This window comes from Protopterus annectens, chromosome 4.part1 (assembly GCF_019279795.1).
Source record: "Protopterus annectens isolate FY-2018-M chromosome 4.part1, PAN1.0, whole genome shotgun sequence".
NCBI lineage: Eukaryota > Metazoa > Chordata > Ceratodontiformes > Protopteridae > Protopterus > Protopterus annectens.
The window spans coordinates 452,400,135-452,427,938 of record NC_056734.1 but is presented as its reverse complement, the minus strand read 5'-3'; the positions used below and the strand labels follow the sequence as shown (position 1 = coordinate 452,427,938).

At 38.7% G+C, this 27,804-nt stretch overlaps 1 protein-coding gene across 1 annotated transcript in view; it reads left to right on the top strand.

Moving 5' to 3' along the window:
• The window catches only part of FBXO22 (F-box protein 22), a 381,068-nt gene that overhangs the window by 52,917 nt on the left and 300,347 nt on the right, over nucleotides 1–27,804 (top strand). The window contains exon 2 of the mRNA XM_044070271.1: nucleotides 21,521–21,653. Within this exon, the coding sequence (XP_043926206.1) occupies nucleotides 21,521–21,653 (133 nt within the window). The remainder of the gene's footprint in view (nucleotides 1–21,520; nucleotides 21,654–27,804) is intronic.

Sequence of the window (27,804 nt, the reverse complement as noted above, 5' to 3'; positions counted from 1 at the left end):
TATGCATGTCACCAGTAGTCCTGAATATGCCTAGCTGAAAGAGCTGTCCAGAGTGCAAAGCAATTACTTGAAAAGTCAAAGCGTGACAATACCATTGTATTCTTTAATCTACTTAATCTCAGAAACCTACCTCGTGATGAATATTCTTGGCTCACCCGCTCAAAGGCTACTTTCCAGACAAACTAGAACTACGCTGCCTATTTCATCCAGATTGTTGCAGCCTAACTCTAAGAACACTAAAACCATCAAGGCTCAATTGTCTAAGAAGCGTAATATCCAGAAATCTAGTTATTGCCGAGCAGATTACTTCGATCATTTAGGGAAGGAGAGATTACAAATTCAGACAACAAAAGGTTTTGATCGATCGAATAGGACAGATTACAGGCATCTGTGCTGAGCTAAGATCCTATTTGGTAAGATCAGAGGGTGTGAAGTATAGGGGGAACCGCAGACACTAGGAAACAGTCTACTATTTGGCAGCAATGCTTCTCCCCTTTCATCAGCACCAATACTGGGGTATCCCAGGGGGGTCTATACTGGGTCCCCTTCTTTTCAGTATATTCATCAATGACTTCCACACCTCTCTCTCCCACTGCTCTGTAATTCAGTATGCAGATGTTTCCACTATTATCTGCTCTTCTAAATCTGCATCTCTACTGCAACAACGTACCCAAGAAGCTTTCACCTCAACCGAATCCTGGATGTCACAGAACCATCTCGCCCTTAACCTAATAAAACCAAACTCTTAATATTTACCCCAAGTAAATGTAGCACAGTCGATAGATCTGAACTCTGTCCATTCTCAAAATAAGTAATTGATGTTGTTCCCAGTGCAAAACTGCTAGGTGTCATCATTGATGACACCCTTACCTTTGACCTTTATATCTACAGTAATATCAGAAAAGCTCATCAAAAACTAGGAGCCCTCTATATTCACAACTACTTTCTTAATTCCCCTGCAAAAAATGCTCTTGCCTCATCATTTCTGCTTTCAACTCTCTTATGGCACCCCCATCCTCACCAACATCCAGTCCTCTCTAAAAACTAAACTCAGCTCATATTACAATAAAATTGCCAGATGTGAAATAAATGCCAAATTCTCCACCCACCGCTGCACCACACTGCAGCAACTAGACTAGCTTGAACTCCCTCATCACCTGTTATACATGCAACTTATTATTGCCCATAAACTTATTTACCTCCCAGCAGCCTGCCCATCTCTCACTAGTATACTGACCATCTACAGTCCTAATAGTTACCTCCGGTCAGAACAAAATGCTATTAAATGTAGACAAACCTAAGCTCTCTGCCGGCCAAATGCTTTACTCTGTTACTGTTTCTAAACTATGGAATGACCTCCCCCTCCACTCAGAACCATGTATAATGCCTCCACCTTTAAAAAAATCCCTTAAACTTCATCTCTCCTCACAGTGGTTATGCACTTGCACCTCTACTAAGAACCACGTAACTTGACCCTCACATTCTTTCTCCTCTTTTCGCTCTATAACCACACCAATCTCCCTTTTCTCTCAACCACCCCAACTCATTTTTCCACTCACTTTGAGCCTGCAGTACACCTACGTTACCATATTGTTTTTCCTTCTCTGCTATTTATCTTACTCAGTATCTAATTTACCTTTATTTCATAGTTTCATTCCATGACTGTATGCTATTTCCTCACTGTTTGTCTCTAATCCACCCTCTGTTACTAATCTGTCGTATGTAATGATAATGTTAGTCTCCAATGTCACTTCTGTCAATAATTTAGTGTATGCAATGATAATGTTTTATTTGCTACTGTTGTATTATATATCCTGTGTCACTGTAACATATTTCTTGTCTGTATGTGTTAAATGTGGAGCTTTTCTCCCTGGGCCTCCACTGAAAATGAGTTCTTCTTGCCCAGTGGACTACCCTGGTTATCAAATGCAGTAAATAAATAAATAAAATAAAATTTGCTTCCTTTACCAGAGTCATCATTGCAGTCGCAACATTGTATCTGTGATGCAAACCCTAAGTAAGAGAATGAGTTGGACATTTGTTTCCAGACCAGAATGTGTTCAAAAGTCTGATTCTGTTCCAGAAGGTGACTCGAACATTCCACAGTTCGTTCTTTTTGCAGAAACTCTCCCAGTTGCTAAATCCAATTCCCAGTTTTTATGTTGCATGATATGGACGAGTTTCTAAGCCTAGTGTGAAATATGCAGCAACACGGAGTTGAGTGTGTGTGTGTGTGTGTGTGTGTGTGTGTGTGTGTGTGTGTGTGTAAATATATGTATGCATCTGTGTGCATGTCTGTATGTATATAAAATATACACACACATATGTGTATTTAGTATTGTAAAATGACAAATTGCATAATCTATTTCTGAGGGATGATGTAGATCAGTGTAACATGTGTGTGTACTAAGTCTTTAAAAAGCATGCGAGGCTGTGCGTGCACATATAAATTCCAGAGGCATGCAATCCCTAGTGCCATTTAGTAGAAACGGCCAGAGAGTAAGCACACATGATTGCAGTAGTTAGTTTGTATACAAGTTAAAGTCCCAGTCAATAGCTTCTATAGTAATGTGTTTGTATAGAATAAAGCTGCTTAACGAGAACCCACGGAGACTCATTTATTCATGTACCAACATGAAAGCGACACAAATTTAAGCAATTTTAAAGTAATGCATGTGGATAGGGTTAGTATTAATGTTATAGTTTGGGTTGGAGCCAAGGCTACTGTTATGGTTATTGTTAGTACAAACCTTTACTCTGTGTGGGCTGCACAGCAATTCCATCCCAAGCTTGCATACTGGCATCTTTGTGGGTTTTATTGTCCACTTCTTATAACTGATTACAGCTAGCTGTTTTCACATGTGCCAAGTTTGCATTCATTGTCATTGACCGTAGGGCCCTCAGTGATTCATTGTCCTAGGCAAGTACTGGGCTAACTGCCCTTGTGGAACATTTTAAGCCTAATAAGCCAGCAGCAAGTCGACTGAGTAAGAAAAAAGAGTAGTTTAATAAAAACTACCCAAACAGCATAATGGCATACAAAAACAAACCAGTTTCGGCAATGGTTATAAACCTAGCCTTCTTCAGTGTTCAGCAAAGAGCCTAATCAAAAATGCTGTATTTAAACAGATAAAGCCATGCTGATTGGTTACAAAGTTTTGGACATTTGCTGATGAACAATCAGCATGAATAACAAAAATGTTAATACATTCAAAGAAACACAAACATTATGGACCTGAATACATTAAGCAATATTAAGATTAGCTGTTTCTATGTATATATATATATATATATATTCTTTAAATATACATAAATATGTATTCTAAATATTAATTCTGAATATTAAGGCACCAATTGTACAAAATCCAATATTGAGCAAAGATATATCAAATATGCATATATACAAAATACATTATAGACCAGAGTACATACTGTAATCTTGTGATTAACTATATCTGTATATATATGTTTTTTAATATACATATGTATGTATTCTAGTTATTGAGACACCAATTAGTCAACAAACATGTATCATATGTTCAAATTTTTTTGTTTATAAACATTCATTTAACCCAGGATTAAATAGTGCACCTAGTTTGGTTATCCATTTCTTTTCTTTTAGGTTGAGTTTATTATGCCAACCACTCTTATTGGTTCTATCACCAATAATTTTGTCAATAATGGTAAAATGAAATTTTGCAGTACCATGGGTAAGAGTGTGTTTGTATAGTGCGTTGGTTATTTTCTGGCATCTAATGTCACTGAGATGCTCAGAGATACATAATTTAACTGGTCGTGACGTCTGCCCAACATAAAATGAGTGGCAGGTACAACAGGCCAAATAAATGGCCCAATCTGTGTTACAGTTGGCAAAATGTAATGTCAAAAACTGTATTGGTATTCCTGCTGGTGAACTCCTTGATTTTCAACATATGCTTACAGTTGACACAGTGGCCACATGGAAAGGAACCTATAAGCTTATCACCCAAAATGGTGGTTTGATATACCTGTGGTAAAGTGGACTCATAATGATGTTTATAGTGATTAAAATGGCCAGCCAAATTCTTGCCTTTTCGAAAAGAGAAAAGGCATTTATCAGGAATAATGTTTTTGATTCTTACATCAGCCTCCAGTATATTCCAGTTGTCCCTGATGATCTTAATAAAGTTGTTGGTATTTCTGCCAAATGTAGTAGTAAGTCTTAGTTTATTGGACTTGATGTACTTCTTTTGATATGTTAATAGATTGGATCTATGCAGACCAAATGCATAGTTCTGAGCCATGGTCACATATCCTGAATTATAACCCCGCTCAATGAATCTGTTATGTAAATCATGAGCCTGATTGACAAAAGTATTATTATCAGAACAATTACGCCTAATCCTGATAAGTTGTGATTTAGGGATGTTCTTTGCAATATGTTTTGGATGAAAGCTGGATGCGTGGAGAATCGTATTGTATTGAGGGAATTTCCTATGAGTTTCAGTTGTTAAGGTGTTGTCATTGTTTCTGGTTACCAAAACATCCAAAAATGTAATTGATTTTCGGTCATAGGTAATTGTAAATTGTATTCCCCATATATTATCATTCAGATATTCCATAAATTCCTGGAGATATGGAACATCCGATCTCCACACCATCCAGCAATCATCCAAGTATCTACGCCAGATATCAATTTCTGGCAAAAACAAATTATGAGTGTCATCATAGATCATAATTTGTTCAATATATGCCATAAACAGATCTGCATATATGGGGGCAAAAGATGCCCCCATAGCTGTACCTCTGATCTGTAGGTAACATTCCTGGTTGTAGAAAAAAACATTTTTAGTCAAAACATGCTCAGTCAAATTTAACAATAGAGTATTGAATCCAGGTTGATATAATTTAGATTCATTGAGCCAAAATTCAATAGCATCAAGTCCACCCCAATGTGGAATATTGGTATAGAGTGAACTTATGTCCAAGGTACAAAGTAACCAATCTGAATCCAACTGCATATCATTTACAATACTCAAAAATTGAGTAGTGTCTTGTATTCCTGATCTTACATGTAGTAACAACGGCTTTAAATGCATAGTTAGAAATTCAGAAAGAGGTTCAGTAATCAACCCCATACCTGACATAATGGGCCTACCAGGTGGATGTAAAAAATCCTTATGTATTTTTGGTAGAAAATAAATATGTTGTCTAGTAGGATCAGTAATAGTTAAATGATAAAGTGTTTTTTTATCAATAATACCATTGTCAACAGCAGAGTTCAAAAAGTCATCAATATCCTTTTTGAAAACTGAGGTGGGGTCCAGTGGCATTTTTGTATAATATTTAGCATCATTAAGTTGTTTATGTGCTTCAATATCATAATCACACCAGTCTAACACTACCACTGCCCCTCCTTTGTCTGCGTTGATAATTACCAAATCTTTATTACGTACAAGTTCCTCTAGACAAGATTTTCACCATCAGTGATGTTATTGGACATAGGTCTCTCATAATTATGCTTAAAATGTAACTCACTAAGTACACTTCGCAAGAAGAGATTAACAGCTGGATGCATAGGGGGAGTAAATTTAGAAGTGTGATATTTGAAACATTCCATTTGTGAATATTCTGTATCACCTTGTTCCTGGAAAAACAATTTTAGATTAATAAGTCTGCAAAATGCAAATAGGTCATTAGTAAATGAGTCTTCTGGAACAAAAAAGCCAGGAATGAAGGATAGACCTTTATTTAGTAAAGATATCTGTTCATCTGTTAGTGTGGTACTAGATATGTTACATACATTGTTTACTTTTTGGTCAATATCTCCAACAAATTCTGTAGACTGGTGACTTTTTCTGTGCTTCCTACCCCCCCTCCTCCTCCCCCTGTGTTCCCTAAAGGGGATACATAGTTTTACGCTTGGGGGTGGGGGAATCCATGGTGGACTGTGTGTCAGTATCTGTGCCAGACGAGGTTTCAAAATCAGTGGACTCAGTATTATTACTGTGCCCTTTTAATATAGAGCGTGGACGTTTCCTTTTTGTTTTAGAAAATTGCTTATTAGCATTATGTCCTTCTTGAAATCGGACATGCCTAACATTCTTGAACGGTTGTCCCTTATCATAATCTGAGAGGTCACGAGAAAACTTTTTAAGTTTTCTTTCTTTCAAAATTGTATCAAAACTTAACAGTTCAGTACTCAATTTTGCTAATAGGGTAGGAAAAAAAGTTTCATTTTGGTAATGATTGCATTCCTCAATAGACTTGAGAACCAAAGTAGTTTCACTCTCAATGATTCTAGTGTAATAGTCAGATAAAGCTTTCACAAACTTCATCGAGCATTCCTGTTGAATAGAGTTCCATTCTGTAAGTAAATTCTCATCAGGGCTAGCCACCAAGGGCTGTATTTTCACTCTGAGACCCCTAGGGCAAATGCCCTTTGCCAAATAGGCTTTTAATAATTTGTGATGCCAAACACAAGATCTCAGTGCCTTCATATTTTTATTTAATGAAGCAAATTCTTGTTCACATTTTTGTTCAGGTTTTAAAGAAATCATATTCCCTGAGGCAGTGGTATCATCCCCAATGCCAAATGCTGCAATATCATCTTTATCCGATGATAGATCCAAAAGGAGCTTTTTAAGATCCATAATGTGACCAGAATTGTTCTTCAGTAAAACCACGGCCTGTATATGAAGATCAGATGATCTAACAATAGTCAGACAATAATGGCAATACACAATAATACTAAAAATTGGTTCGTTGTAGCCACGTCTGATACAGGACAATAGTGGTACTTATATAATAATATTATGTAAAGACAATCAAAAGGTCTGTTGTTTGGCATACAAATATCTAATATTTATTAGAGTTAAAGAAGGATAGTCCCAGTAGTGAAAAGAATAGGACTCAAGAGGTCATAATATACATTGAATCAATGGAGTGAAAAATATATTAAGATATAGCTATTAGCCAAAATGCACTGGTATTGTTCAAATCATATGAAGCAAGTCATGAACAGATACTGACTCAGTATGCCCAACTAAATGAAATAGTTAGCTAATACTGAAGTTAAATCAGTCATAGGGGCTCAAAAATGATAATGTTATTATATAGAGTCATATAACTGAATTCCTAACTGTAAAGATAAAAAGCTTCATAAATCTTCAATGTCTGTAATATAGTGTAGGGAAATGATCATAAATCAACTAAATTATTTCAGAATTTGTTAGTATTGACCCTTAGATAGCATATTAAACTTACACAAGATAAAGCTTTTCAAAGGTGAAAAGTCAATAAGATAATGTTGCACAACATATACATAAGCCCCCACAATCAAGAGCATGAAAAATAAGCAACAAAATACTAACTAGAGATCATAGATGTTAACAATGGTTATGTGTATCGATCAATAATTATTCAAATTTCTGAAATAAATAACAGTATAGACAAAGAGACATAATTATTGTAGTTTACAAAAAATGCAGCACAGTATAGAGTCCAGCAAAATGACTCCAAATGGAAACAAGAAAAAATATATCCACCTATATTGTAAAAAATAATAAAGATACTGTCCCTTTTGAACATTTACAGATGTTAACTCTCAAGTGACAATAAATGTAGTCCAATCCTAATTGCAACAAAGTGCAAAATGGCGCTGATACTGTAAAGGCCGTGACCACATTATACAAAAAATATAAATCATACCCATAGAAAACGTCCAATGTTTGTATAAAGTTGCATCATGAAACAAAAATAGTCACAGTAACTCACGACCCCTAGATGTAAAAAAGTTGTCTGCCAATGTTCCAATCATATATATGCTGAAGATCAGCCCCAAAATGGAAAATATAAATTCCGCCTTTCAGAAAAATATATATGAAAGGCTTGCATAGAGTTCCACAAATATGTAAGTCTCGATCTGTTGAGTCAGAAAATAGAAAATGAACCCGATAGCTCCAACAGTTAAATCAAAATCCCCAGATGAAAGAAAGGGATTGTATAAGCACTGTTCCGATGGTATCTACTGAAGACAAACCAAAAGAAAATAGAAAATATAGCTTCTGCCTTTTTAAAAATGAAATATATCAATTGGTTTGATGAGGTTCCCCAATCGTATAAGCAGTAGTCAACCAATATTCAAGCGCTACTCACTCGAAACATCCACAGCTTAAATACCAGATCGCCAGGTTGAAAATAAGGCCACGCACATACAAGCATTAATAATTGAAAAAATAAGGTTCCCTTGGTGTCATATCATATCAAATAGTTACTTCAGAGAGCCCAAAACGAGATCGTAATTCGCCCAGTCTGTATACAAGTGAACCACTCATCCGATGGTATACACAAACATTACCGGAGATGATATCCCTCGTACTGCAGTTGGTATAAATAAAGAACGTCCAATATTCTTCTGGTGTTATGTGACAATATTGCGTACAAAGCAGGATATACAAAGGCGCCTTCAGAAGTGGAATACAAAACGGTCCAAAAGTAATACAAAAACAAATCCAAATACGTGAACCAAACGCCTGGTCACAAATGCGATAGCACAGTCCACCATGTTTTCCCCCAGCAGGAGCAGGATAGGAGTGTAGCATACAAAATGATCCCCCTGCGCGTAAGGAACTGCACGGCTCTCTATGAATAACTGCAATAAACAAAAATGAGCCAGCAGCAAGTCGACTGAGTAAGAAAAAAGAGTAGTTTAATAAAAACTACCCAAACAGCATAATGGCATACAAAAACAAACCGGTTTCGGCAATGGTTATAAACCTAGCCTTCTTCAGTGTTCAGCAAAGAGCCTAATCAAAAATGCTGTATTTAAACAGATAAAGCCATGCTGATTGGTTACAAAGTTTTGGACATTTGCTGATGAACAATCAGCATGAATAACAAAAATGTTAATACATTCAAAGAAACACAAACATTATGGACCTGAATACATTAAGCAATATTAAGATTAGCTGTTTCTATGTATATATATTGATGTATATACATTGAGAGTGAAACTACTTTGGTTCTCAAGTCTATTGAGGAATGCAATCATTACCAAAATGAAACTTTTTTTCCTACCCTATTAGCAAAATTGAGTACTGAACTGTTAAGTTTTGATACAATTTTGAAAGAAAGAAAACTTAAAAAGTTTTCTCGTGACCTCTCAGATTATGATAAGGGACAACCGTTCAAGAATGTTAGGCATGTCCGATTTCAAGAAGGACATAATGCTAATAAGCAATTTTCTAAAACAAAAAGGAAACGTCCACGCTCTATATTAAAAGGGCACAGTAATAATACTGAGTCCACTGATTTTGAAACCTCGTCTGGCACAGATACTGACACACAGTCCACCATGGATTCCCCCACCCCCAAACGTAAAAACTATGTATCCCCTTTAGGGAACACAGGGGGAGGAGGAGGGGTAGGAAGCACAGAAAAAGTCACCAGTCTACAGAATTTGTTGGAGATATTGACCAAAAGTAAACAATGTATGTAACATATCTAGTACCACACTAACAGATGAACAGATATCTTTACTAAATAAAGGTCTATCCTTCATTCCTGGCTTTTTTGTTCCAGAAGACTCATTTACTAATGACCTATTTGCATTTTGCAGACTTATTAATCTAAAATTGTTTTTCCAGGAACAAGGTGATACAGAATATTCACAAATGGAATGTTTCAAATATCACACTTCTAAATTTACTCCCCCTATGCATCCAGCTGTTAATCTCTTCTTGCGAAGTGTACTTAGTGAGTTACATTTTAAGCATAATTATGAGAGACCTATGTCCAATAACATCACTGATGGTGAAAAATCTTGTCTAGAGGAACTTGTACGTAATAAAGATTTGGTAATTATCAACGCAGACAAAGGAGGGGCAGTGGTAGTGTTAGACTGGTGTGATTATGATATTGAAGCACATAAACAACTTAATGATGCTAAATATTATACAAAAATGCCACTGGACCCCACCTCAGTTTTCAAAAAGGATATTGATGACTTTTTGAACTCTGCTGTTGACAATGGTATTATTGATAAAAAAACACTTTATCATTTAACTATTACTGATCCTACTAGACAACATATTTATTTTCTACCAAAAATACATAAGGATTTTTTACATCCACCTGGAAGGCCCATTGTGTCAGGTATGGGGTCGATTACTGAACCTCTTTCTGAATTTCTAACTATGCATTTAAAGCCGTTGTTACTACATGTAAGATCACGAATACAAGACACTACTCAATTTTTGAGTATTGTAAATGATATGCAGTTGGATTCAGATTGGTTACTTTGTACCTTGGACGTAAGTTCACTCTATACCAATATTCCACATTGGGGTGGACTTGATGCTATTGAATTTTGGCTCAATGAATCTAAATTATATCAACCTGGATTCAATACTCTATTGTTAAATTTGACTGAGCATGTTTTGACTAAAAATGTTTTTTTCTACAACCAGGAATGTTACCTACAGATCAGAGGTACAGCTATGGGAGCATCTTTTGCCCCATATATGCAGATCTGTTTATGGCATATATTGAACAAATTATGATCTATGATGACACTCATAATTTGTTTTGCCAGAAATTGATATCTGGCGTAGATACTTGGATGATTGCTGGATGGTGTGGAGATCGGATGTTCCATATCTCCAGGAATTTATGGAATATCTGAATGATAATATATGGGGAATACAATTTACAATTACCTATGACCGAAAATCAATTACATTTTTGGATGTTTTGGTAACCAGAAACAATGACAACACCTTAACAACTGAAACTCATAGGAAATTCCTCAATACAATACGATTCTCCACGATCCAGCTTTCATCCAAAACATATTGCAAAGAACATCCCTAAATCACAATTTATCAGGATTAGGCGTAATTGTTCTGATAATAATACTTTTGTCAATCAGGCTCATGATTTACATAACAGATTCATTGAGCGGGGTTATAATTCAGGATATGTGACCATGGCTCAGAACTATGCATTTGGTCTGCATAGATCCAATCTATTAACATATCAAAAGAAGTACATCAAGTCCAATAAACTAAGACTTACTACTACATTTGGCAGAAATACCAACAACTTTATTAAGATCATCAGGGACAACTGGAATATACTGGAGGCTGATGTAAGAATCAAAAACATTATTCCTGATAAATGCCTTTTCTCTTTTCGAAAAGGCAAGAATTTGGCTGGCCATTTTAATCACTATAAACATCATTATGAGTCCACTTTACCACAGGTATATCAAACCACCATTTTGGGTGATAAGCTTATAGGTTCCTTTCCATGTGGCCACTGTGTCAACTGTAAGCATATGTTGAAAATCAAGGAGTTCACCAGCAGGAATACCAATACAGTTTTTGACATTACATTTTTTGCCAACTGTAACACAGATTGGGCCATTTATTTGGCCTGTTGTACCTGCCACTCATTTTATGTTGGGCAGACGTCACGACCAGTTAAATTACGTATCTCTGAGCATCTCAGTGATATTAGATGCCAGAAAATAACCAACGCACTATACAAACACACTCTTACCCATGGTACTGCAAAATTTCATTTTACCATTATTGACAAAATTATTGGTGATAGAACCAATAAGAGTGGTTGGCATAATAAACTCAACCTAAAAGAAAAGAAATGGATAACCAAACTAGGTGCACTATTTAATCCTGGGTTAAATGAATGTTTATAAACAAAAAAATTTGAACATATGATACATGTTTGTTGACTAACTGGTGTCTCAATAACTAGAATACATACATATGTATATTAAAAAACATATATATACAGATATAGTTAATCACAAGATTACAGTATGTACTCTGGTCTATAATGTATTTTGTATATATGCATATTTGATATATCTTTGCTCAATATTGGATTTTGTACAATTGGTGCCTTAATATTCAGAATTAATATTTAGAATACATATTTATGTATATTTAAAGAATATATATATATATATATATGTACATAGAAACAGCTAATCTTAATATTGCTTAATGTATTCAGGTCCATAATGTTTGTGTTTCTTTGAATGTATTAACATTTTTGTTATTCATGCTGATTGTTCATCAGCAAATGTCCAAAACTTTGTAACCAATCAGCATGGCTTTATCTGTTTAAATACAGCATTTTTGATTAGGCTCTTTGCTGAACACTGAAGAAGGCTAGGTTTATAACCATTGCCGAAACCGGTTTGTTTTTGTATGCCATTATGCTGTTTGGGTAGTTTTTATTAAACTACTCTTTTTTCTTACTCAGTCGACTTGCTGCTGGCTCATTTTTGTTTATTGCAGTTATTCATAGAGAGCCGTGCAGTTCCTTACGCGCAGGGGGATCATTTTGTATGCTACATTTTAAGCCTAGCCAATTTCCCTTGGTAAGAATTCAACCCTGTAACTCTTCTGTCAGGAGGTGAATGCCTTAACTGTTATGCCAACACCCAACTCGAGTGGCAAAAAGCAGTGAGAGTTTCTTACTGTACTGTATCGTTTATTCATTTTACTTGTTATGCTGTGTTTGGACATCCTTTCCCAGTGAGGTGCAAAGGAGTGAAACAAGGTAAATGTCCCTTTGCTTGGGCCTTAGGAGACAGGGCATGCTTTTTGGACAGTAAAGAAAATGTCATCACACTGAGCTTTTCATTGAAAATATGAAAAGTGTAATTTGGAGAGGCAAATGTGTGACCACACGTATATTGATCTTGGTTTGGACTGACTAGGAATGCGTTGGTGTGTGTCTGACTGCTTGGAAACTACTGAAAAATGGATTGTGAATCTTGAAAGAAAAGGAGATTCCTAAAATTCTTTCCACTTAAAATCTTACAGGAGATGAGACTCCTATTTCAGTTTGGCACATGTGCTTGGCTTCACTAAACTGTATTTGGTGCATCTGTGCTTGGAGGTACTGAAACAGCAGTTTATGAAGGAATTTATTTTACATTTGTTGACTGGGTTTGTCCAACTGAGCTGAGTAGCCCTTTTTCAGTGGAGGCCCAAGGAGAAAAGCTCCAACAAGTAATGCAAATTATAAAATACAGTACACGTACACATTACACAGCAAATAAAAAAGCGTAATCAATACAGTACTAATAAAAACAAAAAAATTAGTATCTAAAAAGTTGAAAAATTAAACAGTAGGTTAAAGGAGACAATTGTATAAAACATAAGTAAAATCTTAAAAAGTTTGAATTATCCAGCAACAGTGTGTAAGTAATGAGGTTATAGGTGGGAGTGAGTTATGAGTTAGTAAGTAGGTGGGAAGGGAGGAGAGAAAGGTTTTGTCCTCATACCATTTGCTTAGTTGGTAAGGAAACACTTTTACTGGGTGTTTGCAGACCCCTGTGAATACTCAAGATAAGTCTGTGTTTTTTGTCATTTGGCCCTTTGACAGGTTGTTTGATATCACTGGGTCATTTGATGACTTAGTCCTTGATTAAAAAGGGCCACACACTGAAATACTGATTACAACAATAAACAAGCCTGACTGGAACCCAGTAAAAGCTGCACAGATCATTCCAGATTTGTTGTAAGCAGATGCTGCATTTTATACATTTATATTTTTATATAATGTGTGTGTTTACATACATATATTAATAAAGATAGGGATTCATATCTATATAGCTATATCAGTTGATCGAGTTTTCAAAAACTTGAAATTCATATGGCTGAGACCATATGATTGAACTTTTGAAAACTCTAAGCTTTTGGATGGAGATTGTGGTACAGCAAGGATCGGGAAATTTACCCTTTTCTTCACCGTAGTGCGATCGTGGAGTTGGTATATATAATTTTGGAGGCAGTGTGGGGGCACAGGGGTCTTGCCCCCCCCCCTGCATAAACATAAAAAAAAGATTTTTGTGTGGTGTTTAGTTTTTGGCAACTTGAATCATATGGTCTCATCAGTTTGAATTTAGAGTTTCTGAAAACTTGATCATCTGACATAGATGTATAGTTACAAAACACACACACATATATACATACATACATGGGTGGTTGTCTTTTGGCCTATCCAGATTAGGGGTCAACACAGTGGATCACAGGTCCACTCATGATTGGCAGTGGAGTTTTATGGTGTCGAGTTGCCAGCCCGACCTTCACAGAAGGTGCACACACACTTGCACACCTACCTGCATAGGTTCATAGGTTTATACTAGGCTATCTGCCCTAAGGCATTTATAAGCCTAGCCCAAATTTTTGTGGCTTACGCCACCCCTTATATGAAAAAATACTGTGCCCATTAGTTTGTTGTGCCTCTGTCCAGCAGTGACACAGAGATGATTCCCGGGATAAACCTACGATCTCCCATCCACAGGTCAAGATTTCTCTTGAACAGAGCCAGCGAGGTGCTCTGCCTCACATGGATCGGGATTTTATTCCACAGCATAGGGAGTCTATCCCTCCAGCACGTCCTATTTATATCCGTGCTAAGGTTTAAGTCGCTTGCTCTAGTGGTTTTGGTGGATTTGGATTTTTTGAGGTGGAGCATGTCCATTAATTCCGGGTTGGACATGGCCTTGTATGTCAGGCACATGTCACCTCTGAGCAGACGGTATGCAACTGAATAGAGCTGGAGTTTCTTCAATCTGGCAGCATATGACAGATTTTGGAGTCCCTTTATCCTTTTGGTGAGGAACTTTTGGGGTCTCTCCAATTGCTGCAGATGTCGGGTGAGATACATCCCGAATGTGGCATTGTACTCGATCATTGGTCTGATAAGTGAAGAGTACAGGGGAACAATGACCTCACTAGATCTGGATGTGAATCCCTTCATGATCAGGTGGGCAATGTAGAAGGTCTTTCTAACCACTTTAGCAACGTGAGTGTCAAAAGAAAGGCCACTGTCAACCTGGGTCCCCAGGTCCCTGATAACCTCTTCTGTGCTTAGTGGATTGCCACCTATATGGTAGCTTGGGGTTACCTTGTTTTTCCCGAAGGGTATGACTATACATTTTCTAGTGTTTAACTTCAGGCCATGGCTCTGGCACCAGCTATCTGTTTCCGTGAGTCCCTTCTGAAGGATATCCGTGTCCGATGCACTTTCCACTATGGCGCCCAGTTTGCAGTCGTCTGCAAACTTTGTCAGCCAAAGTCCTCCCATGTTGGCCTGCACTTCTGAGAAGTAGATGCCGAACAATAGGGGGCCAAGGACCGAGCCCTGTGGGACACCACTTGTGACCGGCTTGGAGTCTGACATAGCGCCAGCAACTCTAACCCTGTGGGTTCTGTCCTTAAGCCAGTTTGCAACCCATCTTGTGACATATGGGTTTACATTTAAGCTGGTAAGTTTTTCTACAATACCCGAGTGGGGTATTGTGTCGAAAGCCTTTGCAAGGTCAAGGTAGGCTGTATGGACTGCCTTTCCCTCATCAGTGGCCTTGGTGACTGTTTCGAAGAAGCCAAGTTCAAAAGGCATGATCTGCCCTTGACGAAGCCAAACTGGGTCGGGTCCAATGTCTGCAAGTCCCCTATATCTTTGTTTATGAGCTCCATTGTGATCCTCTCCATAGCTTTGCAGACTAGACTTGTTAAGCTTATGGGGCGGTAATTACCAGGGTCCATAGAGGCACCACCTTTGTGGAGTGGGACCACAGTTGCTGTACGCCACTCCTTGGGCACGTATCCTGTGGTAAGGCTGAGATTAAACAGCTGCCTTATGTGCGGGTTTAATTCCTCATTTAGCTCGTGTAGCACACAGCCGGGGACACCATCCGGTCCCATTGATGCTGTGTTTTTAGCTTTAGAGAGAGCAGCTTTCACCTGCGCATTTGAGATGTCTGGGAGGCTACACTCTGCTGGGATCGTTATCTCTCCTTTAAGGGGGGGGGGAGGTGAAGTTTGCACTGAACCTGTCTGCCAGTATGTTGGCAATGTCTGTGGGTTCAGTGATTTTTGTATCATTTTGGACTAATTCTGAGCATATCTGGGAGTTTCCACCCAGGTTCCTAACATAGCTGAAAAAGGCCTTATGATTGTCCTTTGAATCCATGGCAATTTTTCTCTCAAAATTGGCCTTAGTTGATTTTATGAGTGCTCGTATTTTTTTACTAATAATGATCAGGGGTGACTTCCCTTTTATGGATTTTGTTCTATCATGTAATAGCTTTCTCCTCTTATTGTAAAGTTTGTTAATGGCTGGGGTCCACCAGACTGGACGTTTGCCCTTTGTGGAAAGAGTCTTGGTTTTATTTGGGATTGCCTGATCCATGCAGTCCTGGAGGTGTTCATAGAAGGCATTTGTAAGGGCTTCCGCAGCTTGGGTTGTGGTTTCCTCTGGCTCAGGGGCCTTGAAGGATACCACACCAGTCTTGAGTAGTGTGAAGTTTGCTTTAGAGAAGTTCTTCACTACGGTCTTTTTTGCTTGGGGTGGGGGCGGGATGTGGATTTCCAGTGAGATTAGTTTATGATCAGATCTCACCAATGAGGGATATACTTCCGGTGTGGAGCATTTTGTCCCCATGTTTGTGATAATGAGATCTAGTATATTTTCTCCTCTCGTGGGAACAGTGACTAGCTGTTCCATGGCATTTGAATTTATGAACTCCAGAAACCGTTGGGCTAGAAAGTTAGGGCTTGAGTAATGTTCCCAGTCTATATTCGGGTAGTTGAAGTCACCCAATATGATGGTGTTTGGAGATACAGTTATACCCTCCAGTGTCTTCAGGAAGGCTGTGTGGGGTTCCTGAGTTTGAGAGGGTGGCCTGTAGCATGCTACAATTTGTAGAGCAGTTTTGCCTATGGTTAGTTGCACCTGGATGGTTTCCGAAGCTTCGTGCGTTGCCACCAACCTCTGGAGGTGTGGGTATCCTTTATGAATATGGATACACCCCCTCCTTTTGTGGTGTGGTCTGGGATTTGGGGCCGGAATGCATGATATGAGGTAAAACCTAATAGTGCCGGGGTGCTCTCAGGAGCCTTGAACCAGGTTTCAGTTACAGCACAGACATTGATGTTCTCCATACTGAGAAGGGCCTCGAGTGCGTGCATTTTGAGATTTAGACTTCTGGCATTGAGCAGCATTACCCTCAGTTTCTTCCCATTTTTGTTTTCTAGGGTGGTAGGTTTAGAATTTGAGCCTTGCCTAAAAAGGCACTATGGGGGTGGCAAGAGCCTTAGCCAATATCCGGAATCCCAGGGGTGACAGGTGCAAGCCGTCCCTTGCGAAGCAGCGTGGCTTGTCAAGCATGTCATCCCAGGCAGACAGACACTGGATCCCCTTTGAATGACACCAAACATTAAGCCAATTGTTAAAGCTGATCATCTTGTGTCTATATTGTGGCATCATTCTTGGTGAAGGAAGGATACTGCTCAGGGTCAGGGTCATACCTGCCTGGGCTACATAATCAGAGCGCTCCTCTGTCTCTTTTCATGTAGTCCAGGAGGTACGTCTCAGGTCGTTCACACCAGCATGGACAATGACTGTGTCATATTTGTACTTGCCGTGGAGTGACCAGAGTGCTTGTGTTATGTGGCGGATTCTAGCGCCCGATAGGCAGCTTACTGTGACCCTCTCCTTGTTCAGCCTGGTGAGTGGGACGTCAGTGTGTCTGACTATGGAGTCACCTATGACAAGTATGTTTGGTGTTGTATTTGGCCTTAAGGGCTGTGACTGCTTTGCACACTGCTTTTGTGGTTTATGTGTTGCTTGTAGGGTGTCTTGAGGTAGCAGTTGTTTGGGTGTCTGCTTTGGAGGCCTCTGCTGTTTAGGTAAATTTTTACTCGGAGCCTCCGAGTATGTCTTTGTGTGTTTATGTGTTTGATTCAGTGGTGTGGTAGCATTATGTGAGGCTGGTTTTGTGGTGTGTGTGGTTGCCTTCTCCTCCTGTCTGGTCTTGCTAGTCCTGAGTTGAGGGAGCTCAGCCTCCAGTTTGGCTAAATAGCTGCATCTCTCGCAAGTATTTGTGTTATGTGGGAGGAGGAGAGGGTTGTCTGTGTACATGAGGCAGTTATAACATTGCCTCAAGATTCCCAGATTCACAAGCTGGACCGGAGAGGAGATTGACAACTGACCTTTGGACATACTAGAATAATACTGGGAATTCCTTAATAATTGAAAACAAGGGCCAGTGGGGAGTGAGGGTGTAGTGCTTTTAATTTTTAGTGCTGACTTATATAATTGCTATAGTGAGCAAGTGCCAGGTAACTTGAGTGCAATGTGTTACAAGTAACTAAATGCAAAAACGACAAACAGTAACTTTCTTTCAAGTGAAACAAGGAACTAGTACAGTAAGCAATGCAGATATCACTAGTGATCCACAGAAGTGCTGAGAAGCCGTGTATTAGGTGGAATTAGCTTCCAGGGAAATAACAAGCATATAAACCAAGCTAGATTCAGCAGGCCTGGATCTATTCTATGCTAGAGCAAACAAGGTGTACCAATTTCAGTAAGATACAGTTCAAATATTCAGGCACTATAAACCTTTAACCAGAAATTCCCAGCTCAGAAGGGCAGAGTCCAGCCTCTTCTCCCACAAGAGTGCAGACCACGAACCTTCTTAATGTAAAATAACTGGCCTGAAGCCCAAGTGCCTAAACCAGAACTAATACCCTTGGACACTGGGCTCTCAATCAGCAGTTCCCAACTTAGAAGGATGAAAGCTACCTGTCCTGCCACCACAGTGCTTGCCACAAACCTTCCTAATGTAAAACGACTGGTCTGAAGCCCAAGTGCTTAATCCAAAAGACTTAGAATGATAGCTACACTTTAATCAAGTTACAACCAAGCAGTAATAAATACAGTTGAATACTTTAGAGAATGTCTGGATTAGTGCTCAAGTTACACAAACGATCCAGCAGGCCCGAATCCAGTCTATGCCACAGCAAACAAGGCGCACCAACTTCGGTAAGAAGCAGTTCAGATATGCATGCACTATAAGCCTTTAACCAGAAATTCCCAGCTTAGAAGGGCAGAGTCCAGCCTCTCCTCCCACAAGAGTGCAGACCACGAACCCTCGTAATGTAAAATAACTGGCCTGAAAGCCCAAGTGCTTAAACCAGAATTAATACACTTTTAGAATAAGACACTGAGCCCTCAATCAGCAGTTCCCAACCTAGAAGGATGTAAGCTACCTGTTCTGCCACAACAGTGCAGACCACAAACCCTCTCAGTGCAAAACAACTGGTCCGAAGCCCAAGTGTTTAAACCAAAAGGCTTAGAATGAGTTACACCAAGCAGTAATAAATACAATTGAGTATTTTTAAGATGATGCAAAAGTAAAATGAAGTAGGTAGAAACACAAGTACAGTAAAAGCAGATAAAAAAAAAAAAAAAAAAAAATTTTATCTGAACTAGTGCTGAGATCAAAGAAACAGATTTGAGTGCTGAAACTAGAAAACTGGCTAGTTATAAGAAAAAAAAAACAAGCTAGAAGGCTTCCCTCAAACACCGAAGGGCTTGGGGGCTCAGAAGCCTACAAATAGTCTATACCACTTAACAGGAAAGGCGGGAAATAAGCTTCATTTTTTTTTGTCTGTTTCCCAGATGCTCTCTTTGTACACAGTAGGAGTGCCTGAAATCAGAATATGATCTCACTGCACTCAGTTGAGTGAGCAAATGAGATGGGCCCAGAGGCAGGCTGAGGGGCGGGCAGTTTCAAGGCCACTAAGATTAACACCAAAACAAAAACAGGGAGGGTAGGTGGGAATAACTGAAGAGCAGAATAACTGCAACTTGAGTTCAATATTCCTTCAACACAGTTTAAATCAAATTAAATACTGTATATTTTTTTTAAAAAAGTGCAGATAAAGGTACTTAAATTCTCTTATACGTCCAGTTGAATAAAACCAAGTTCTTAGCTGGCCAAAGCTGAGGTTTTTAAGCAATAAAAATTTCACAATGCCCCACTTAAAAAGGCAAGGACAGGAAATCAAAGAATGTGGCTACCCCCACACCTGTAATTACTAGCAAATAACACACTAGCTTCAGTTCAAGTTACTAAAGAGCAGAATAACTGCAACTTGAGTTCAATATTCCTTCAACACAGTTTAAATCAAATTAAATACTGTATTTTTTTTAAAAAAAGTGCAGATAAAGGTACTTAAATTCTCTTATACGTCCAGTTGAATATAACCAAGTTCTTAGCTGGCCAAAGCTGAGGTTTTTATGTCTGTGAAGTTCAACTGACCACGGGGGGACATGCAGACTATGCACAGAAGGCACTCCAGCCGAGAATTCAAATGAAGAACCTCTTGCTGTAATACACATGGGTCTACTACTAAATTTTGAACTTTCAAAATGTCAACTTTCTTATGGCCGAGACCATAAGGTCAAAGTTTTGAAGCTTCAAAATTTAAATAAAAAAATTTTTACATTTTTGCAGGGGGATGGAGCTAAATCGTCAAAGTTTTGAAGCTTCAAAATTTAAATAAAAAATTTTTTACATTTTTGCAGGGAGATGGAGCTAAATCACTACAATTTAGTGAAAAGTATAGCAGATTCATCTTGATGTGAAAGGGTAGTGTGGCGGGTTGGAAGGATGCATGAGTCTTAAAGATAGGGTAGTGTATCACCAGCAGAATGAAGCATGTAGGCATTCTGCGGTGCAAACTGTCCATGAAATAAATCCGTGGAGTCAGTATAAAACGGTTCATCCCTGTCCATTTTCAAGCGCAGCCTAAGTCTGTGGATGGGCAATGGAAAATTTAACCCAGTACTGCCTTTTGCACTACTAATAGACAGATGTAACTCCTAAATGCTTTATCCCATGCATGAGTCCCTTCAAATTTATCTATGGCATGATCCCATTTATTCTTGGGGTTTATATGTAATCTTCAACTGTGGCCGGATCTATAACCAAATGGGATTGGTTATTTTTAGGAAGGGAAACTGGCTAGGCCTAAAATGCCCCACATGAAACCATACCTGGAGTACTGTACTGTGATATTGAAAGAGCTTTCTAGAAAGTAGAGCAGAGCTGCTTTTTTACCAAGTACTCTAAATAGTGTCTGAAGTGGAAAAATAGGTGTGCACGTTTCCTAACTTGCTGTAATAGCACAGAAAAAGCATGTCAGGATTACCCCATTTCAGTATGAATCAGAACATGACCTTCTCCAGCCCCAACTCAGCCTACTACATTTCTTTTTTTCTATTGTAGGCTTTTTAAAATCAGTTTCTTTTTCTGTCCTATTACGTCATAGCATTCCATATGTTTTCCTCTCCTCCTGGGAATGTTTCATGTGTTCCAAGTCTTAATTTAGTGTAACAGAAAAAAAAAACATTGAATTGAAATATCATGCCGTCTGAAAAAGTGCACTTATTCTTACTTGAGCAATTAACGAGTAGCTGATGTCACTCTAGACATTTTCATCTAGAGTGGATGAACTGTAGCTCTCCTTAGAATTTATCTTTCTAATATTTCTTTCTATGTTTCTGTTTTTTTGCTTTTTTTGTGAAATAACGTTTGCTGTTCTCAGATGTTGCTGGTTGTTATGGTCCTAGGAAATGTTACAGCTCTCTTTCTGTCTTGCATAAACAGAACTTGTTGAAGCTAATTAATGTATGTTTTATATTGCAGTGTATGTCGTCTTTGGAGAGAGAGTGCTCGTAGAATATTAAAAACCCAACAGTCAATGGCCTGGGTTACAGCATCTGAGTTAGGGGCTGGAGAAGGTCATGCTCTGGTGCGAGATTTGGCTCGGGAACTTGAGGTAAGTGCTGGTTTGTGTAGACAAATCACTGATTCCCCTTACATATGAAGCACCTCAGTCCTTGCACACTAAAGTGACAAATATGAGCAGTTTAGTACAAATGATCTTCTATAATGCATTTGTAGATTTCATTTCTTCAGGCTTGGGTCATAGTTTTAGTACATTTTTGTGTTGTGTAGCTTGACTCATTGCATTTAGTTTTACACTTCTGTCTATTGTAAGTTTGTGTATAGCATTTAATTTGTCTTGTTGTCCTAGCTTATATTCACAGGTGATGTTTTAATTATTTCTAAACCAAGCTGTTGCTACATTTGCCAATTGTACATTGTCAGTCATTTCTGAGAGGTGCTACTCTGGATCTTTCCACGTAACTTGACACCTTTCTTGTTTAAAAAAATCTTTATTGAATTATAAGTTATGACACAGGCAGTCATACATTTATATAAATGAAGGCAAAACATATTGACCTGTTTTCAGTTGCAAACATTGTACATCACTTATAATCTGCTGCATAGTCATTGTCAGTCAAGCATTACATAGCTCTTAATTCCTACCGTCCCTTAAACCTCATTCATCCTCCTTGCTCATACCTTTTCCTAAATGTCTCACTTCCAGCTTTTTATCTCTTGTTATTGTATTCACTACTAGAATATTCACTACTTATAATACGATTGGTTAAGACTTTGATTTCCATTTTATAGTAATTGTTTTTTTTTTTTTTTTTTTTTTTTTTTTTGGCAGCCACCAGAATTAAACTCCGCAAGGCCATACTATGTCTAGGCAATTTTGATTGTGTCACAACTCAAAAATCATTTCCTTAGTTTCATCAATTTGTTTACACAGTATTTCTGACCGAACAGAGTGCAGAGGCTTTTTAAAGTCTGCCAGCTCTTTCTACTTCTAAAAATATGTTCCAAATTACCTCTTTCTTAGCAAATGTTAAGTGAGATGGGAATCTACCTGGGACATTCTGTGAAGTCTACTTTGGGTATAAAATACCTATGCATACACTTCCAAGCAAAGATCTAAATCTTCTGGACCTAGCCATACATATATCCTCCCATTGTTTGTGAATTGCTGTCTGATTTCTTCACAATCCTTTCTTAACCCCCTCTGGTTCCTATAGTTATCATGCAATATCTTGTATGCTTTATTAATTATCCCTTTTTTAACAGCAGGTTCTGTTCTAGATTCTGTTAAAAAAATCTCATCAGTGCTGGCATTTCACTTGGGATTCTTCTGTTCCTTTCTCTTTGCCTATACTCTGACATCAATCCTTGTTAGGGAAGGCAATCTCTAGCCTGCAGTCCAAAGCAATTATTGGCCTCTTCCCATTCTGTTACCTTTCCCTCTGTAATTATTTGCTCCCAGTACCTTGGTTCCTTTGCCATTTTTCTCTAATAAATTTCAGCTCCCTCTTGCCTGCTCTCTGTACCGCAGTTGCAGTTATCCCTATTGGCAGAATCTCCTTTCTCCATTCCCGTGTTGGCTTTGTTCTTAAAATACTTTCTGCTACTTTATGAATGTAATATTTTTTATGGTTATTGTTATTCTCCTTAAGGATCTACATCCAGTATCCCAATCTCTCCTAATTTCTTGAGCTTCCCCTGGTTCATCATGATCCTTCCCACTTTGAATTGCAGTTTTCTGCTTCTGCAGTGTATAGGGCCTTAACTGTTTAGCTGTGAAATACCCCTTCAAATAAAGCAGTCCCATACCACTTTCTTCTATTGGAAGGGTCAGCTTATCCCACATGACTCTTGCCCTCTTTCCCTCCCAGATAAAATCCTTCAATTCTCTTAATTGCTGTCCACACCTTCCCCTTTGATTAAAAATATGCACAACCTGTTTATAAAACTTAAGGGCCTAAAAACATATTCAGTATTTCTATCTTGTTATACATATCCATAAAACACTTTCCAATTTCTGAGTTTTTGTATTATCTTTTGCATATTATCTTCCCACATAGCCTTAGTTGCCATATTATCATTTTTTTTAATCCATACTCCTAAGTACTTCATTTTTATCATGTCCCCATAAATATGGTGTTGTTGAACAAATTTGTTTGTGGGCAGATAGTTTACAGCTATTACCTTTGTTTTATTTTCTTTAGTTTTGTATCCTGAAAAGACCTGAAACTGTCTCAGTGTTCCAGAACACTGAAATGACCTTTTCTGGTTTTATCAGGTGCAAAGTAATATCTGCAAAAAAAAGCTAACTTTTCTTGATTATCATACCAACTATATCCTAGAAGTTTTGAGCCCCTTATTTTCTTTGACAGTGGTTCAAATTGAATACAAGTAACAAATGGGAAAGAGAACACCTGTGCTGAAACAGAACTTTTCTTAGTGGAACCCCACCTGTTTATTTTTCTTCTCCGATCCCTGATATAGCCTCCTAATCAACCTTGGTATTTTATCAGGGAATTCAGTGCTTCCATTGCCCTACTGATGAAATCCCAGCTTTTTGTGCATCAAGACCCACAAACGGCAGTGATATTTTCTTACATTTCACTTCCCTCTGGGTATCCTAACATTTTTTTGTGTCATTTAAAGCTGTGATGGTCAAATCTGGCCATAGTGTATGTTGGTGGCTGTCAGTTTGTGGATCTCTGATTGCCAGTAGTGGTCATGATCATAAGTAGCTTATCCTTTCATGTGTGGAATCTTATTATTATTTATTTTTTTACCTCTGTGTCTGTCCCCCCCCCCATTAAGTCTGTATCCAGTATGGTCTGGCTGAGAGCCGTTCCAAATGGTCTTGCATTCACTGAAAGCTACTTTTGCCCTTTGCAGTCATTGCCCTTTGCAAACATCCCGGTAGTCTAGGACATTTTTTGGCTAATCTAACCTCACCATTATTTGGTTAGGGATGTGACTGTCATCGTTGTGGTGGGCTACTGTGCTTTCCCCTTACAGAAATCCATCCTTTTATGCATGTACTTAACAAAGGATGCCACCATTTGGCAGATTGATATACCACATGCACATCCTTGAATCAAATCTGTGTACCCTGTTGTGTTGTCAAAGGAGGAACATGTGTACAGCTGAGTGTCTGCCCATTCTCTGCTTTAAGTTCTGTCCAACACCTAAGTCACAAATTGAATTTTGTTCACATGGTACATTGTCAGGATTTTCTCTCTGTATACCAGTGGAGCTTGTTTTTTCTTTTTATCCACAGGGTTGATGTACTTGATACCTTGAACTGTGAGCTTAGCCTGTCTTCCTGCCATGTATCTTTGTTTATTTATTGCTAAACATATACAGTACCTGTGTGTGTGTGTGTGTGTGTGTGTGTGTGTGTGTGTGTGTGTGTGTGTGTGTGTGTGTGTGTGCGCGTGCGCGTGCGTGTGTGCGTGCGTGTGTGCGTGCGTGTGTGTGGTCATTTCACACTCAAATGATTTTGTAAACATCCCTCTGTAGAAATAAACTGGATTAGTACTGCCAACATTAAGATGCCTTTGGGGCATAAAACTTTCCCAAACTAGTACAACAACTGGGAGCACAACAGCTAGAAATCCAAACAAATACCTTTGAAAACATTAGCTGCAAAACGGATCCAAAACTGGCGAAGGTAGATACCACAATTTTATTTAAGCTTGTGTAATGCACAATATAGCTTTTCATCTGTGTGCAACATACTTCATCAGAATCTAGAATACACACATCAGATGCTGCTTTTAAATGTTTCTATCCCCCAACATAAAATACCTGCAATCAGGCCTTTAAGGTATAACAATCAATTAAGCATTGCAAAGAAATTTTGTATATTGAAAAATTAACAATACTAAATATAAACCTATAACATTTAGCTTAGATTAAATAACCACCAACCTATCTTATGTTTTATTTTAAAACACAGCATCAAAAAATATCCTAAAAATTACCAAGAAAAAAAAACACACACAAAAACAACAGGAAAGAATGCTAATATTTATTAGCCCAAGTCACAAAGCCCTGTGTACAATCATTGTTTGGGTAGGTGCCTCTTCTCCAGCATCTGTTATTCTTAGACTGTTAATTCATTGTATGTAGGGAGTTTAAGGAGCTGAGTGATCCAGTTGGGTATATATGATAGTAGCAGCAAAACCGCTTGTCTATTAGCAGGCCTGTCTATATTTTGCTTCAGTCAAGGTAGTCTCTTCAGGCACAGGAGATTCTGATCGGTGACTTACAATCTTTAGGGATCACTTTCAACTTTGGAATCTCTTGCGGATCACTTTCAACTTTGGAATCTCTTGCTTAACCTGACTTTTTCTTAGGTTGTTCCTGCCTAACTGGATGTTTTCAGCATCTTTATCGGAGTCTTGGATATTTTTGTCTATCAACTTTCTACTTTTGTCACACCAGTATCTGGCAGCAGTACACTAAGCATGGAAGAATTCACTCTTGCCCTTTGTGCAGAGACCGACTTTGATGGTCTGGGAATGTTTTTTTAAGACCAACAGTTTCTGTCCGTCCCCCCCCCCTGTCTGTTACTCACTCACTCTATTTTCTATCCCTCTCTCCGAAAACCCTACAAGAATGGAATTCTCCTGGCCACATCTTCAGTCAGCAGTATGGCTGTGAAGTGCCAAGCAAGGACAAATTCAGTCTTTCCCTTTGTGCAGATTCATATATAATGTATATGTATGTGTGTGTGTATATTATAATGTATAAACTAAGGGAAAATAAAATTAGTGTTCTACCACTGTAATATATAATATAATGGCAAAAACTGGGGCCACTGCTGCCCCATTGCTGTGCCATTTATTTGCTTATAATAATCCCCTTCAGATGTTCTTCATTCCACATTGCTGCAGTCCTAACTATTGGGTAGTCCGCTGTCCAGTCGGCCCGAATACCAAAGTATATGGCTGACGTCGGTCAGGGCGCATTAGACTGACGTCAGTACGTCAGGGTACTAATGCGCATGACCGACGTCATATCCTCAGTCTTTTTTGCCACATGGTCCGATGCAGAAGCAATTTTGCGAGTGCAGGTTGGCGTTCTGAAAGTTTCTGAAGTCAGAGTTTCAGACCGAATCAAAGTTGGCTAAGTACCCGTTAGAATATTTTGGTTTTTCTTGCCTCAGTATTTAACCGGATGTCAGAAAAAGTGAATAACTGTATTTCTTGTGGGAAACAGATACCTCATAGGGATTACCATACTTTGTGTATACCTTGTTTAGGGCCTGAGCACGACGTTGTTGGATGCCGCTCTTGTGCTAGATTTAACAAACGCACTATTAAGAGAAGGTTAGACTGTGCCAGGTTAGTGTTTGGGAAGCGTTGTAATTATAAAATGCCGTCGGATGCTCCGACGCCGCTTCGCTAAAAACGCAAGATAAAGCAGGAAAGCCTAGGGTGGAGGAACCGACAGTCCCAGACGCCGGTTCTTTGGAAGGCTCAGTGGAGCCGGAGGTTTTGCCAGGTGTCTCTTTGGAGTCTCAGGGAGAGACTTTACTGTTACAGGATGTATCCTCTCAGGAAGTAGGCCAGGCTGAGGGGCTTCTCAGGTGGCTGTTCTTCCCTCTCTTCCTAAAGTGGTTAGAGCCTCCCTTCAGTTTCCAAGGCTTCTTTGAGGGCAGGCCAAGTTTAGCTTCTGTGGGGTTTCTCCTAGTGCTTCAGGATCTTTGCCTAAGAAACATATGCTTAAAATGGCAGAGGATTTGATTACTATGATTAGGGTTCTATGCCCCTCCTGATAAGAGGCCTAGGGTGGAACCTGAGTTTGAGAGTTTTGAGCAATGCTCGGAGGCTTCGGAGTCTTCGGCTGAAGACTTGCAGGAGTACCCTCCTTATTCTGATTCTGATGTGGATGATTCTACTCCTTCTGCTTCTCCTCCTGAGGATTTTTCATTTTCAGAGACTCTGCATTCCATGAGGGAGCATTTTAAATGGGAAGGTCAAGCTTTCTCTGATTCCAGGAAAAGGCTTAGGGAATTCTTGTTTTTACCCCAGCATAGGCCTTTAGCTATACCTCCTGTTTTGAATGTGGTGGAAGATGTGTTTGCAGAGGCTTCCCTGAATCCTGATTCTTTGCCTCCTGCCCCAGTTAAACCGGATAGGTGTTATAGGGTGCCTGAAGCTCATAAGTATCTTTTTAAGAGTCCTAGGGCAGACCCAGAAACTGTCTCTCAGGGGCCTAAAGGTGTGAAGGCCTCAGTTGTT